The 17,187-nt window shown below is 37.1% G+C and overlaps 2 protein-coding genes across 4 annotated transcripts; one reads left to right on the top strand and one right to left on the bottom strand.

Annotated features, from left to right (window-relative positions):
* Window positions 1–61: 61 nt before the first annotated feature.
* LOC144476734 (retinoblastoma-like protein 1) lies at window positions 62–7,160 on the bottom strand. Of its 2 annotated transcripts, XM_078193910.1 has the most exons (8): window positions 6,939–7,160; window positions 5,556–6,087; window positions 5,191–5,487; window positions 4,606–4,704; window positions 4,085–4,182; window positions 3,630–4,010; window positions 2,170–3,558; window positions 62–2,094 (listed from the first exon to the last, which is right to left on the bottom strand). In XM_078193910.1, exons 1-8 carry the CDS (start codon window positions 7,074–7,076, stop codon window positions 1,915–1,917), a joined length of 3,114 nt encoding a protein of 1,037 aa, XP_078050036.1. In that variant the 5' UTR covers window positions 7,077–7,160; the 3' UTR covers window positions 62–1,914. The 2 variants fall into 2 exon arrangements, with proteins under 2 accessions (XP_078050036.1, XP_078050037.1); XM_078193911.1 differs by lacking the exon at window positions 4,606–4,704.
* A 1,699-nt stretch (window positions 7,161–8,859) lies between these two features.
* Window positions 8,860–17,187, top strand: Asx (transcriptional regulator additional sex combs). Of its 2 annotated transcripts, XM_078195119.1 has the most exons (8): window positions 8,860–9,473; window positions 9,596–9,855; window positions 9,966–11,084; window positions 11,159–11,440; window positions 11,528–12,352; window positions 12,532–12,771; window positions 13,085–13,128; window positions 13,378–13,462. In XM_078195119.1, exons 1-7 carry the CDS (start codon window positions 9,218–9,220, stop codon window positions 13,088–13,090), a joined length of 2,988 nt encoding a protein of 995 aa, XP_078051245.1. In that variant the 5' UTR covers window positions 8,860–9,217; the 3' UTR covers window positions 13,091–13,128; window positions 13,378–13,462. The 2 variants fall into 2 exon arrangements, with proteins under 2 accessions (XP_078051245.1, XP_078051244.1); XM_078195118.1 differs by lacking the exon at window positions 13,085–13,128 and having other exon boundaries at window positions 13,378–17,187.

The following is a 17,187-nucleotide window of genomic DNA, read 5'->3' as shown; positions in this document are numbered from 1 at the left end:
TAAAAATGGAATGTAGTAATAACAAAAACGTCACAGAAGAACAGGTGTAACATATAAAATTTTCGATTTTTATTCTTTCTAATTTACTTTCGAGTTACAATACTATGTACATGTAAACTATTTAATAATTAATTATATGCCAATAAAACTTTACATTTCCATTTTATCTAAAAGGAGAAGGTGTTAGGAGGAACTGCCATAATTGCGCAACGAGAAATGAAATCTCGACAATTAAACCTCTTGACATGGTTTAGTTGAAAACATTTGTGAATACATATTCAAAGAATTGTTATTTTTGAACGGTGATACTGAGAGATTTGTATATGATCATGCTATGATGTCTGTCTGATGAACTATCCGTTTTTATTTTTAATGGGCTTTTAACTTATATCGTCCATACTGTACATACTAACTGAATAAAAAAAAACAAAAATCTTTCTTTTCGATCTTACCTCATCGAATATCAATCTTATCTTACAATAATAATATTAATAATATTTGTAATTTATATGTATATGTATGTATATATTTATATATATAAAAATATATATATATATACACACATACAGATATACATTTATATTGTTTGGTATAAAAGCAGATTAATGAGATCAGAAGTAAAATTTGAAAAATACTTATAACTAAATACACGGCATCACGTGCTGCAGAAATTCGAAATAGTTGGCGAATGAACGCAAATAACTTATTACATTTAAGACCAAGTAAAATACATTGGACGATGAACCGTTATGAATTTTGTAACTTATTCCTAAAAAATTTAATTAAATATCACCCAAATTATGCTTGCATACCCCGAACACGCTATTAATTTCGGAGCATGCTTAAAACTACTACTGGTAAAATAGAGTCCATTTACCATCTATAGGCGTTACTTTTACAAATTCATCATACACGTTTGTATACATATAGAGAATGTCAAATTATAATTCATTCACGCAATTATTATTCGACAAAATAATTAGACGGAAATTGTTTTCATAATTCTGTCTAAAATATTTCTTCAAATATAGAATACCTTGATAGATAATTACGTGGAAAATTATAAAGAGATACCCTGCATATAATATACATATATTCAAATACACATACATATGTGTATATAAATATATAAACTTCAGAGAGAGTACATAGCTCGATCAAATTACACATTGACCAATGATATTACTAATAGTCAGAACTATTTCCAGTACATAGAACCATAACTTAACCCATGTTTATAAAATAAAATTTTTAAAACGTTTATAAAAAGAATTAACCCTCGCTGTACCACGTCCGGGTTTTTTTTGGACCCAGAACTCGAGGCCTGACTTGACCTTGTATCACACTTGATACCGTGTGTCATTAAAAAAAAATACAGTAAAATAATAATAATAACAAAATTTTTGGTTAAAAAGGTTGGTATACATAAGGACCCAATCATGGGACTTCGCTTGAACGCTCAACAGCGAGGTACTACGAGGGTTAATTATATATCATGAATCCAAGAACTCATAAATCAAATATATTCTGAAATCGTAAGCAAATTAATTAAAGCAAAACGATAAGAGAAAAATGCTTAACTTCAATTATTATTTGACTATGTGAAATTTAAAAAATAAATACTGGAAGTAAAATTCTGGCTCCACTCAAAACAATAGTATCGTACCTATTACATACGATTAAGTTCCATACGTATCTTTTCTTTGTTTCTAACATGATCATACCTGAGAAGCAAACAATTCATTTACTTTAAGCCACACAGCCAAGAAACAGAAATTCATCTTTGAAAATGCTTTTTTTCCCCCATACATTCGAGTGTTATTGAATTTATATTCAAAACGGAAATACAAATGTCTTCGGAACGTTCTCTATTCATTAACCATTGCGTAGCGATTTTTTTATGGAAGGTGATTCTTATTGGTTCTGCGTGCGTCTTTCGCCGATTATATTCTCCAATTTACGAGCAACAAAGGCAGATTTCTTTTTCGGTGATGCTTCCGTCATTTCTACATCTGTATCATCCGATAAAAGTCTCTTACCAACCGAGCGTTTCGGATCAACGGAAATCATCATTCTATTAATAGCCTCCAAATCCTGTAAATGAACCAAATATACACATGTAGATAAAATATGTCTTGCAATGTTAGCTTCAATTTCGGTTTAATTTACCTTAGCAGGACTACGACTGAAACAATAACTAAGTTGTGGCGCTGGCGATGCAGAGATGGCTTTCGGGTCCAAATTACGAGTCATAATACTACTGGTTACGTGTCTGACCGGCGAGCTTGCCGGGGGTTTCCCCTTCGGTAGGGGACTCAGTGACAGATTCGTAACGCTACCACGTGCCAATCCTAATTTGTTTGCCACTTCTTTCACTTGGGGCACATATACTGTGTTATAGAATTTGATCAGGTCGCCGCGTATCTCTTCGCCAAAGCTTTGCGATGTTCCCGCCATGTTTGATGGTGTCGGCAGTACTACGTTTGCTTCTTTGTCCGGTACCTCTTTGGAACCAGCTTCCTCGTTGTTCGACTGTAACTGGTTCGAAGATGTTTTTGCGATGAGCACCGATCTGTATATATGTGATTCTGCCTGTGGTTGTAACCGATAGCACCGCATGATCTCCGTGAACGAGTTCTTTTCCATTTTTGCTAATTTACAGATTACATAAATTGCACACATTAATATCTGATCGAGATGCCGATCTTTCATCAGTTCTGTTTTATCCTTGATCGAGTATTCAAATATTGTCCAGATTTTTCTTTTTAGATCGGTGTCTATTATCTCTAGAGAACCGCATAGATCAGACATGCGCACGCTCGCAAGATTATAAAATTTCCTAAAGAAAAGCGCGACGGAGCCTGTTCGCTTTGGTTTCGCTGGCTCCCTGTTTATCGTCATGGTTTGAATCGGTGTACTAGTGGACTGAACACTAGACGCTCGGGATACAGTTATCTGTTCGGGTAGCAACAGTATTCTTGGATTACCGTCTATAGCCAGAACCTTCGGTGGTAAAACACTCTGACCAGCTACACGTAGAACGCTCTGACCACCGAGATGTCTAGTGTCGGCAAACAGGCGCTTCTTGATCGCACCCGAAGCCCCAACAGGAGACTGAAATCTCTCTGAAGCTGAGGAGATCGGGCTTTGTTGAACATCGTGGTGAGTACCACGGTCCAACGCAATTCTTCGCAATACCGGTTGCCCAGGAATATTTGGATCGACGGTTTCCAATGTTCCCGGTAACGAAACTTCTTCGCAACTAGGGACGCCTTCTGTCGTCGACTGAATGGCGCCCCACAAAGGACTGTCGCTTTGCCATGCGAGAAATTCTAAAATCTTTTCCTCTACTTGATTCAAATGCTTCACGACGTCGCGTGACAATTGATCTTCGGCTCTTACTATAATTTCTATCACTTTATAAAAATAGTAAGCGTCTAGATTCAGCGCATGTAAAATCCAGGGGAAAACCTTATCGTTGCTTTTATACGAATAAATAACGATCTCCAAACAGCAGGCAAATAGGCATTGAATAAAGACCTCGTTGGTAAGGAGATTCTGAAACATATCAACAGATATATTACTCAGAGTTTCCTTCGTTTTTGAAGAAGGCAACCAACCCAACGTACCGTCACATCGTAACTTGGCTTCTTGCGTTTCTCTTCGTTTAAAATCATTTCTAGAAGTCTGTAAAATAGTGTCTGACCCAAGTAAAGCCTCTTCTTTCCGAAGTCCGAAGTGGCCTCATTCGGATTCGTGCTTTTGTTATAGTTTGCATAAAATTGTTCTCCTATTTCTTTCACCTTTGTTTCTACCAATGACTTTACGTCCTGAGAACAGTTGTTCAATATTTGGAGAAGATTCTCGCTTGGTGAAGTTTGTCCAGCCAACATAGCTTGTAGTCGAATCACGCTTTGTGTTGCAGTGGATACCGGTGTTACGTTCGTAATATCTTTTGGTCTAAGATATCCACGCCCAGTCAACGGAGTGGGTGGAGCTAAGTGTTGTATCTGTTCAAAAAAAAGTTTCATAGTACAATGAAGAAATAATATATTATTAATAAATATATAGGAATTATATCTACCCCACTGTATTGCTCCCTTTTCATTTGAAATTGTTCTTGTAAATCTCCAACATTCATCATCTGTGTAGGAGAACCAATATTATTACTAGCATCATGATCTAAAACAAAAGGAAATCAAATATAAGATTTTAATACATAATTCGAGACAATGTTCGTTTCCTTCATATAAATGAACAAAACAAAATACACGCACGCAATCACACGCACACACACACACACACACGCGTATATCCATATAATAAGTAAATTGTAATATTAATTGTTTACAAATTCTATACATTTATTGCATCCGAAAGTGTATAAAACATAATATAATAACGAATTTGATTTTATTCCTAATTTCAGATATATAAATATTAAGAATAAAAAAAATATATACATATATATATATACATTCCATAATAGGGAAAATGAAATTCTGCTTGTTCTTTCAGCAAAAATGTGAATTTACATAATTATCTTTTAATGAATAGTCATTATTAACAATTCAGAATTAGATTTTCTGAATATTGTAAACCCACCTTTTAGAGCAACATGTTTGGCTAATTTAGCATATGCTATTTCTCCTCCAACTATTTCCAAGCTTGATACTCCATTTAGTCTGACTCGCCTCCAATCAGCTTCAAATCACAGCCAAGACAAAGCAGACACAAAGTGATTAACAGCAAGAAATGAAAATTATTATTTGATAAGATAAAGACTGTCATGCCCACTGTATTTAATTAAAAAATGCAAATCAAGAAACATATGCAGATCACTATGTTAACCTTACAAAATTTACAGATAATGTTATCTCAGCAAAGATATGCGATTCGAAATTATTATAATTATTTACAATAAACAGGATATAACCACAACTTATACAGATGGCTAATCTCTTCTGTACACGCCTAATTATAAACATGTTGAAAAGGAGAAAACATTTCTTTTTCAATTTACAGTTTTTAAACTATTTGTATTTATCAAAGCCAAAGACAATAAAAGTAAGCATACAAGCATGCAACTTATGGTGCTATTTTCTTTTATTTACAAGCATTTCTCCCTTGATAAGCAAGATTAGGAGCAAATTGTTATTGTAAGTGTGAATCAATGGGAAATATATTTACCTAGAAATATTCTTTCATCAAAATCTCCGACGCTCAGCACGTGTTGTTCGTACACTCTGTTGATAGCTTTATTGTTCCCATCAAAATTTAAAGCCTCCAAAATGCCAGAAAAATATACCGAGTCTCCGCGCAGTACTCTTTCGTCAAACAATTTTTTTATATGATTTCTTAAATGATATTCCTTAATTACTTTAGCTTCCACAGCAATAGCTTCGTGACGTTCGCACAACAAATTGATTATACAATTTGCTGTTTGAGGAGGTGTATAGTTCTCATCGTTAAAATTTGCGGGTAGACCTAATGGTAAAACAAATTAAAAGAATGAAACACTTCAGTTTTGTCGATCGAATTTTATATGGATTTACCTGGAAAATTGGGATTTAAGAGATCTTTCCTATTAGCCAACAGAGCATTGCTATATATAAGATCACAACAAACTAACAGTAAATGGTAGGAATTAACTAAATCGTCAGAGATATCGGGGAATGCTCCTTTTATACAAATAAATAAGGCCCAGCAGAATTCGAACACTCTTGCAGGTGTACAAGGCAGTGCTTTGTGCCTCCTTGATCTCGGCGGTCTCGAGATATCCTCTGCCGGATGTTTAAATATATCATTGAAAATCGGTTGATACTTTTTAAATATAACCATGGACACCGAGAAGTTTCCTTCCAACTTCTCGATTTTGGAGCGGAAGTCCTGAGGCATGTTTGCCATATCTGCCCATGATTTGCTTTTCGTAAAGAATTGTATCAGCGAAAGATTACACAATTGTAACAAACGAGTCAGCGATACACAATTTCCTTCGACATTAGTTCCTGTTCTGCCTACGGTGGGTATGGAAGACTTACGGCACGCCACGTATAATGCACATCCTATCCAATGCAATTGATCACCCTAAAAAAAAAAACGCAAAAATATAATTCTATTCAACGCGCGCCGTAAAAGTTATAGAACCTTTCCAAGAACAAAGAAACAAACAATGACTGATACGGTCTTTTCATTAATTTGTTTCCATTGCATAGAGAGACATGCATTACCATCATAGAATTTATACGTATGACAAAGATTCTCCATTACTTTAAATTGTCAAACATACATGTTTGTCTAAGAATAATAAGAAAAAACAGCATGCATATTTAACATTGCTCAACGCATTTCAATGTGTACAATATCATCAACAAAAAAAACAGATTAGAAAGCTATTTGCAATATTGGCTACAGTGAGCTATCTGATGCAATTGTTGAAACCACAAAATGTATATTTTCAATTGCATCAGGCGATGCGTTCTACAATGATTAATAGCAATCATAGCAAAACGACACGCCACAGAGAACAATTTGTTAAAATATTAGATACAGTTCTCCATTTTTTTTTTTTTATGGTAGACAAGTTCGAAATAGTCAGTATGGAATCATAACTGTGGCACGTTACGGGCCCGAGGTAATAATTAAGGGAAACGCGAGAACCGTGTAATTTACATCGCATTCTTCCAGCGGATGGTTCACGGATATTGGTAAATTTTAAATTGGTGCGCTTTCATCGTCGGACCGAAATTAACCGCCAATTCAACGATGTTGTACGTCGCGCAAAAAAAAGTCATTTAATTTAGAGGATCGTAGAGGAAAGAGTACGGACAAACGGGACCGTGGATTCTCGCGAGAAAAACTGATGTACAGTTTCGATTAAACGAGACGGACGTGCACGATTTGACACAACAACGGGAAGAGTGCAATTCAAAAAGTACCTCGAGAGTATAATTCTGTCGGATCGTCTCATATGATTTCCAGGCCTCGGATGCGGCGGTCGCATCCATATTCAATTTTTGACACAAATCCTGGTGTCTGCTGTACGTAGAGTCCTCGACGTCGTCCGACTGCCCCATTTTCGTCGGAAAACCGATGGAAAATCGCAGAAAAACACGACTGCCTTACACCGCTATACACGACCGATCTGCGCCATACGAGGGCCCCCCTGAGATGGTTTGGCGGGAAACTGGCAATGTTCCGCCATGTTTGCCATGTTGGCGGGAAATGTAGAACAGCGATTATCAGAAAAAAATATCCTTGGGACAATGTTGCCGCCGAAATTACCAGCCGCGACAAGGTCATTTTTAATTGGCAACTGAACGGGCAAAATTCGAATCAACGCCGTACGGGTTCGTGCGATCAATACGAAAATACAGCCCGAAAAAAATCCCTGGGCGGTGGTTTCGGCGATCTTTAAAACGACAGAATTGAAAGGAACGGCGGAACTTTCGTCGCTTGGGTCTCGAATTTGCAAAACTGTACAGGTTTTGTTGCGTCTATAAATCCGTTGAATTGCTGTGTATAACGTAAAAACTACGAGGGGAGTGGCGGAGGAGTGAAATTATCGAATAAGTTCAGCGATGCTGCGGGAGACGACCGGTATCCCCACCACACTCTCCCAGAGCGCGTAATTCAAAGCATAAGAAATTCATTTTATACAATTTTCTTGTTTCTTGCAAATCCCTATGTTACTTCTAATAGCCCTAGATCTTTTAATAGCTTATTTTTTCTTATTAATTATTTCCACTGATAGAAGCATTAGGTTCCGGACTAATTGTTGCGCCATCTTGTAAAAGCGTATTTCTATTTCGATAATCCTTCCTATTTTTCAGATTCCTATTTGTAGATTTCTTCCTAATCTTTTTAAACAGTATCTTTAAATTACTATAATAAGATAACTGTTGTTTCCAGTTCTTGATTTGGGAGCCGGGAGCAATTTTTGTCATGTCATGTGAAAAAGTGAAAATTGTGCAGATAATTGCGACGGTGGCGCCTGTCTCGGTGAAAAGGCGAAGCTTCTTTCGAGGTCCGAACAGCGCCAATTGGTCCCGTGGCAAAACGCTCAAACTGTTGGCCAAAATCGACTGTTGGTAACTTGGCTAACAGTTTGAGCGTTTYGCCACGGGACTAATTGGCGCTGTTCGGACCTCGAAAGAAGCTTCGCCTTTTCACCGAAACAGGCGCCACCGTCGCAATTATCTGCAYAATTTTGGGTCGCGCGAAAAAATTAATTACAACAAAATTAGGGCATAAAATAATTGCTCGAAGGTATGGTATTGTTCAAGGGAAACCATTGCATCCATATCGTATACAAAAACGAGCGACAAACATTGCGAAACATAATTAATTTCTCATTGAAATTTGGAAGATTTACACTTTCTCGGCAGATCGCATGGAATTTTTGCTCGGGTGGCGCGCAACCAGGCATCCAATCGAAAAGCTAATTTTCCATCGTGTCATCTTGAAACGCTTGTTTTTTATTGGGTCACGTTTGTCTCGTCGTGTAATATGTACACATCTCGTTTTGCTTATTTGTAGAAACTGTTAGAAAATTAAAATATATCAGAGCAAGAAAATGGTAGTATTCCTTCTATTTCTTCCGTACACATTTCAGAAAGGAAATCTTGTTTCGTATCATATGTATTATTATATCACAGAAAAATGTATTTATTATAATGCATAGGAAATAAGCGTACCAAAACGATTATTATTAGTTTATAAGGTATCCATTAATAATTTTCAGATTACGTGGAAGAACAATGAATCGCGTATGAGTATTGTAATACGCGTGGAATTAGAAAGCGCTCTATGTCGAAGATACGCTTCCGTGGTATAAATATGTAAATACAATATGGCGGATGGAAGCGGAACGTTACGAGCTTCTCCGAATGGCATTTTGCCAATTGATTGAGAAACAGCAGAACTCGTGAATGTGATCGAGTTTTGGGCGTACATGGACGTTAGGACAACATGGATTAAAAGATATCGCGCGAGATACACGGACCTCCTGTTAATTGTTACGAAAATGTCACGGAGTTGGTGTTGTTGAAGAATGTTTATCTCTTGAGGAAAGGGTAATCGTGGTAGTTGAACTATCCGGCGCGATATGAAATAAACTGTCACGAAACCCGTGTTTTGTCAGATGCAACGGTGCCGTGGCTTTCACATTCGATTCGCCGGCATTTCGCATAACAATGTCTGATGTATAGGTACTGTCATGGACACAGATGTAGAGCTTGGCAAAGGTGAAGGGTGTGAAACCAGTCCGGGTTGCTCTGGCTATTCTAGTATGGTGCACAGTAAAAAGGTTATCAAACATGCACTACGACAGCAGGCCAAGAGACGTAGAAAAAACACTACCATAGCAGCTGGTAATTCTCGTACTCTTCCTAGGATTGTCGTAAAACCATTGCCACCGCCACCGCCGAACGATCCACCGTCTCCAGTGAACAATGTGCAGCATATTAACACTAGTAAGTCAAACAGTTTGTTCAAGATAAAACAAGTACGCCGAATTGTTAGCTCGTAGAACATGTCTCCTCTTTTATCGCTGGATTGAGTTATGATATATCTTTTGTTATGATTTTAAACGTAGCAACCGAAGAGCCTGCTGCCACAATGAGAGAGGTCCTGGCTAGTTTGCCAGGATTTAGTTTGAAGTCTGGGCGTCGACGATCAACCAAGAGACTATCGGCGACTGCACAATTGGAGGCTGGTCTAGTGGATCTAGAGTCTCCAGCTAGCATTCTAGCCAGCACAAGTTTACGTGCTCTTTTAAATAGGCATACCTTTCAGGGTTTGCCACCTTTGTATCAAAGGAAACTTGCACAGCTTTTGCCCGCTGTAGATAGACAGGTAATACTTGTAGATCAATTTTTAGAGTATATCTGCTAAAGTAGATGTTCAATGCCTCTCTATGAAGGCGACGAGATTTTGGGAATATATCTTTTGTTTCTTACTGTCAGGATGCTGCCACATCCGGATTAAACAATGAATTCTTTGCACGAGCTTGTCTAGAATGGCGTAAACGCTTGGCAGAAGGAGAATTTACTCCCGAGAATCAACAACGATTGAAGATGGAAGCGGAGAGAGATAAGAATAAGTTAGATCCATGGAAGGTGAAACATTTCGAGCCAATATGGGGTGAGAAACGTGAACCGAAGCTTAGGTCGGGTCTACACTGTATCGCGGAATCAAGATCTGGTGGGGCTGTAACGCGTTCTAGTTTAAGGCTTCGTTTGGAATCTAGTGTAGATACGCCTACATCAGATGCTCCTTGCCCTATTATTATGTCTGAAGACAAAGTGGAAGAAGATAACTGTAAAGTGGAAACTACTATAAATAATACAGATGAATTAACCGAAACGCCGGGCATACAAGAATTATTAACAGAAGAATATAACGAAACAACGCATACATTATTAGACGAGAAACATTTAGAATCTGTAAACATAAGTTCTGTAGAAACAATAGCAGACACTGAAATGATTCAGGATAAACCAGAGGAAGGAGAGAAAGTCCCTGTTCTCCCAGAAAAGCAAGAGACCGTCGAGGAAGACGAAGTTGTCGTACAAGTTTGTCAGGAGAACATTTCAAATACATACGACGAAGAAATTCATTTACCCGAAAGTAAAAAGGAGCTCGAGCCAATGGAAGATAATATTCTTGAGGTTTCGGAAGACACGATTCTCTTGCCAGAAGAAAGCGCATCACCAAAATCTAATGAACAAGTAGAACAAGTATCTCACACGCCTAGCGAAGCAATACCTCAACTATCGACAGAATGCACGCCTCAGACTACGGTAGATCAAATATCTCAAATATCGCAGGAACAGGTGACCCAAATGTCCGAAGAACAAATTTATCCAATGTCCGATTGTGAAACGACGACCATGCTCGAAACATCGCCGACGCATGAACAAGTTAGATCGACAGAAATTGTTATGGAAGATTCTACATTGATTAATAACAATCAGAGCGAAACGACTCAGGTTTCCCATGAAAACCCAACAGATGGTGAATCACAAATTCCAGAGGGAATGGAGATTGATAGTGAAACATTGCAACGTATTCACGAATTGGAGGTGAAGCCTTGTGCAATCTGCAAAGACAGAATTTATAAGTTTAATTATCTTACCAAGAGTATACTTGTTTTTAGGTAAGAGGGGAAATGCGCGAAGCGTATGAAGAGATTTCAGGATGCCCCGAAGAAATAATGTACCCTATTCTTGATGGAATGGAAATGGGAACGAACAGTACAGAGGAAACAGAAACGCAAGTCGTCTCAGGTCAAGCAGAGACCGCTAGAGATCAGCAAGATGTGAATGGCGGAAACGAAGAGGAAGCTCTTAGAGAGGCCAACAATTACGTTTGTTCTGAAATGTTAGAATGTAGTTGGTCAGTAGACCCGACTGTTAATAACATTAATAACACCGCTAGGGTAAGTATACACATAGAAAAGTGTAAGTTTTCTGTCGACGCCGCAAAGAATTCTTTCTGTGACTGAGGTTTCTCTTATTTTGTGAAGACGCAGGAAGAGCTTCAAGTTCCATGGCCATTGGTAGCTGCAGCTTTGGATGGATCAGTGGCCGCAAACATTACTGTGACTACTCAAGACGAATGTAGCGACACGCCAACTACCACTGACGCAACAACAAGTCAAACCCAACAGTTCATCAATGCTGATTCCAACGTGGAATCGGTTAATTGCATCCAGTTACCAGTGGTTCAAGGGACACCATTTCAATCCGAGAGTCTTGCGATCGGCACACCAAGCACGAGTTGTATAATGAAGAACTTTCAGTCACAAAGTTCACCGATCATAGCTTTCCCACAGCTGCAGTCCATCAGATTTGTACAAACTAGTTTCCATTCTGATCAAACCGCCGCTGCCGCTTTGAACAGCACGTCCCCAATTGCCGGTCAACTTCAAACTCAACAGACCACCAATTCGCAAGTGAATATAATGAGAACGCAGGAAGAGGTGGTTCAATTGAACACACAAAATAATACCGCACGGAGCGTCAGAACCAACGTTACGCAAAATCCAATTCCGAACGTCGTACCAGCCGCAATCGGCGTGCAACAGAATCGAGCGCAAAACACCATCGTTATACAGCAGCCAGCTTCGGCACCCGCGCAACCTAGACAGGTTGTAGCGACTATACAACAACAACAGTATCCTGGAGCTACGGTCGCGGTGACCTCTAGGACTTCACGATCAAATAATCAAGGCAGCCAAAGAGGTTCTAGGAACAGTAATAAAGAACAGGGGGGAGGCAGATCTCGTAGTACCACGAAAGAACCACCTGGTGCTGTCAATTTGGAACGCAGCTACCAAATATGCCAAGCGGTAATTTAAAGTACATTTATATATTGTGCCTGTTGAATCAGAGATTCTAGGTGAAATGAAGGGCAAAGTGTCGTCAACAATATTGTGAACTTCTGTTGTCACATTGAACGAAAGCGATAGATAATAATATTATTCCTTCCTTGTTACAGTCAAGTAAATATTTCTTCTGCCATTTGTAGGTCATACAAAGTTCACCAAATAGAGATCAGTTGAAAGCTCATCTGAAACCTCCACCGAGCTTACTTGCTAGAGGCGACGGCGCATTCACCACTAGTAAGTCCGGTGGTCGTACGATCACGACCGTCAAAACACAAAAGCCGCCTCAAACAATACAACACAACAAACAAGCTCAAAATAAAACTCAAGCTGTTATGCTGAGGCACGTTTTCGCCACCGCGCGACAAGCAACATCAGCGGAGGTATGTCACACCCTACTAACCAACCATATGCAGCAGCCTACATTACATTTGATTCTATTTTTTTAAATTCAAAGTGCATTACTCTCACAAATTATCACTAGCCTTGTAAACATTGAGGAATTAATTATTTGTTATCATTTAATTGAAACTGATCCAATTGATTTAATATTGATCGATATAAAGGAATATATTAGAAAAGTGCGATCATGCTTGTTTCCATTTTTTTAATCATTCGATTTACATTTGAGTCACTCGTATAAAATAGACACTCGGCCTGCGCATGTACTATTTTATACTTTTTCTGTGTGTACAGTGCTAATCTTGCGAGTGGCTTGTCTTGATCACTGTATCATACAGGTATCTAATAAATAAATTTTCTTACTAATTCTGTGCTTATAAATATGGAAAACGTATGATCTTGACTTTCAGAGTGGAGATAGTAAAATTCTATTCGAGTAGAAATGATACAAGAATAGACAAAGATTTTTAACTATTCTAGCATTGGTGGTCTCAGTGATCAGCCTCTGATATAGAATTTTATAACTTCCAGTTTATCGAAAGCATTGGACCATAGAACGATGGCTAATAGTAAGACGATATTTTCAGGTACCAGAAAGCAATACCGTAGCACAGTTAGGATCCACGGCGACAGGTGGCTTAGGGCAATACATACTTGTACAAAGGACAGGTGTCGGAGACAGCGCGCCAAGAGCATCTTCTGCGCCACCATTGCCTCCGCAAATAGCTGGGATGGGTGTTGGGGTACATTTGGTACGCGGAAGACCAGCCAGTGCTGGAGAAGGTTCCCATCAAGCTGTAACCTTGAAGGCAAGGGGTGCCGATGGTAGAGGAGGTGGTGGCGCTGAACCAGCGGCACCCGGTATGATAATGGGCGGTGATCCTCCTCCTCCCTGCGAGTGTAACATGAGGGGTGCAATGGTAATATGCCGACAGTGTGGCGCCTTTTGTCACGACGACTGCATCGGGCCTCAACGTATTTGCGCTACCTGTCTGATACGTTAATCATTGTTTATGTATAAATTTAGAGCTGTACGACCAGAGTGCTGAGTATCAAATTACGGGAATAGAGATAGACACAAGAGATCACCGCGTCTCTTTGGGTCTTTGTATTAATAAAGGGGAGGGATCAACGAAAAAAAGACATGTTGCATGAAGTTTCTACTGTCAACCGAATTTGTTGTCCAGCACTTTAGCGTGAACAGTGATTTGAATAGTGGAGGGAGCCAGCGGATACAGTTGGAAGTAATGATTTTAAATCCTGTGATTGTTTTTCAGTATTAATCGTATATTTACAATTTTTAATGTGCATCCTTTTTGTGTCCCTTTGTTCTTTTTCTTTTTTATCGAATGCAATGACTTCTTTTTTTTAAGATTTTTGACAGAGTGTATTTTAAATAAATGAATTTTATGGTGAATTTTAATTACTAATCATGTTACAGAATGCAAGGTAGTTGTATTTTTCGATTATCTTCACTAACAATCAAAATATTACAACTGTATCCTCGTAAACCCTCACTTTTAATAAAGATAAAAGTAAAACTCTTACAGTCAGATTCTAATACCGTCTTCCAGTAAGCATCACATTCTTTATAATACGTCTTTAATATTTATTTATTAACAGAAGTTAAGTTTTACTTTATTACATAGATGATATTCCTGTACACGCTGATCTCAGACTAAGGAAATTAGAAGGACTATTCTTACATGCTCTCTCGTATATGTTTCCTTCGATTGTACATCATCAATCAAGTTACTATGGAGCATCCTGTACAGGAATGTTGGTTTTGGAATAAAACAATTGATTACTATCATTAATCTATTGCCAACAATGACAAAAATCTGACTAGATACTAAAGCGTAGTGTTTACGTAATTTAGCTTTACCTCTCACTTCGTTGTAAACAATTCTCTAGAATAGCATCGAATACGTTACTTGCTTCGCGTTAGCGTTTAAAGTCACAAGTGAAACATGAAACACCTAACACAGAGAAAGTGCAACAGTCATAGTTCCGCAAACGACATTTCATTCTGTACATAATTCGCATTAAGAACATTCATTTCTCAAGCATGATTCCAGATTGCCGTGAGTTGTAACGATGCTCTCATGCAGATCGAAATTCGTTGTAATTATTTTCTTATACCATGATCATCGTATTCCGAATACTTGAATCACAATCGTTGCATCTGGCCATAATCGCACTCTACTGTAGTCTCTCGTTACACGCATGCATCATTGTATACTTTACCCATTCATTCATTTTTTTTTTATTGAATATGTTCACAAAGCACATTGCATGGTATCGTTCAACAATTTCTATGGAATTTAGAAAATTTCTGTCTAATCTCAGCTATTATCAGCGAACAAATTTTACCATTGATTAAGAATTACAAATTATTCTTTGCCATGTGCTTGGAGCGAAGCGAGCAACTCAAATGTTCGTAACGAGAGACTACTGTAACTTAATCCACTGTTTTTTTATTACATAAAAGAATACTACATGCGTTGAATACATTGAGAGAAAAGGGTATTTATACACAACTGTCTGCTGCTTTCAGCAGCTGACAGTAAAAAAAAGTCAATAGTGTATGAATACATTTTCCATTCAATGCAGTATTTGTGTGTATCAATGGACTTTCATACTGATATGTTTCCATTGAAGTCATTGATGCTAATAAGTAGTATTATTGAGATTCGATAGACAGAAAACAAACCTATTGTGTATTTGTCGCTCAAATGTAAATAAAATCATATTCGTTTAATGTGTAAATTCGTTTAATATGCGTAATGTACACGACGATTAAGGTGCGAATTTGGCCATCGTGAGCGTTGTGGAAAAAAAGGAATATGTACTTGGAACAGGTTGAAAGCGCTGATTATTAACACGATGAAGGCAGGAGTTTTATCAGTTTGCTGATATCTCGTTGCTACGCAACGTTAACGTGTGCTGAATTCGTACTTTAAAAAAAAATATTAACATATTACCCGTCGGAGAAACAGCAATAGCCACACGTGTATGTACAAAGATATTCTATATTTAAAAGCTGCTGAAATTAAAAAGTAGTATTAAGTCAGACGTGAGTATTCCTTTACAACCATTAAATTGTTTCAACCGCCTCATAAAAACTCATAAGTAGACTGTGGATGATCCCGTAATATTTTTAATAATCACTTTTAAGAGATAATTTCATCTGTATAGTATTTTTAGCAAATTAATGTACAGTTAATGTGCAAATATCCGCGGCTACTTATTAGTGATATAGTTTGATAAGCTTTGTTAGATTTGCTTTGCTGCAATACTTTGAAAACGAAGGTAATATTCATTCTTGGTACAGTGGATCGTAAACAAAGTTAAGTAATTAAACTTGTTTTGAAAAAATAAATAAAACATTATCAAACTTCAAGAAACTACTTCTTTTGTAATCCACTGTATATCTATGAATACTTACAAGCTTTAAATTGTATTACTTTTTAATTTTAATATATCAACGTGTGTAGAATATTTTGTGCATATAGTCAAACGGTCCTGCTTTCAATCGATGATTATATTTGATGTTACTTCTCTTGTATTTTTTTTTTGTTTTGTATATTTTCAATGAAACGTCTTAACATTTTTCATTAATGCAACTATACATTCTCTCATACGCATCAAAATAGAACCTACGGCTGTGATAATGTTTCTCACTGAAATTTTTGCTACGCAATACTGTATTTGTTTTTCTCGACGTGAGTTTCATTCTTTCAATGAATCTATTGAAAATTTTATGATTGTATCAGTATTACATGTAAATATTGCTCTATACATGCGAGAGATCATGAATGTTATATTAGTTAATAAATGAGCAAGTCTTGCATTAAACTTTTTCGTGTTGAAAATAATAATAATGAATATTTCAATAACCAATTATCGAGAAACTGTTGCCTTAATTATACATGTAAGTTTATTATGATTTATAAATTGCGAGGAAAGGTCCTTCATTTAGGAAGAAAGCTCGAAAACTGTACAATTAGCCAAATATGATATTTAATAATGAAGTACTAGAATTATCTTTTGAAAAAATTCAGAATTCTGAATTGATAAAACAAACCGAAATTGTGAACAATGAGTTCTTATATTCCAAAGTTTCTGGCATTAAAAACAATGATATTAAAATATTAATAATAACAAAATAATTATTTAATCTAATAGTTTGCAAAATATCAAGATAATTATTATAATCTATGCTAATTATCGACTGTTAAAAATTTAGTTCTTCTCTTTAACTTTTATGCGCAATTTCGTTTATATAATATAAATGTAGCCATTTTTATATTACACGAATAATACGATTGTTTGTGAAAGAAGGATTTGCAACTGAATTATTGTAGCATAAAATCTTGTATTAATTATTATTCGTT

Source organism: Augochlora pura, chromosome 11 (assembly GCF_028453695.1).
Source record: "Augochlora pura isolate Apur16 chromosome 11, APUR_v2.2.1, whole genome shotgun sequence".
NCBI lineage: Eukaryota > Metazoa > Arthropoda > Insecta > Hymenoptera > Halictidae > Augochlora > Augochlora pura.
Note: the sequence above shows the minus strand (reverse complement) of the source record. Positions and strands in the feature narration are given on the sequence as shown.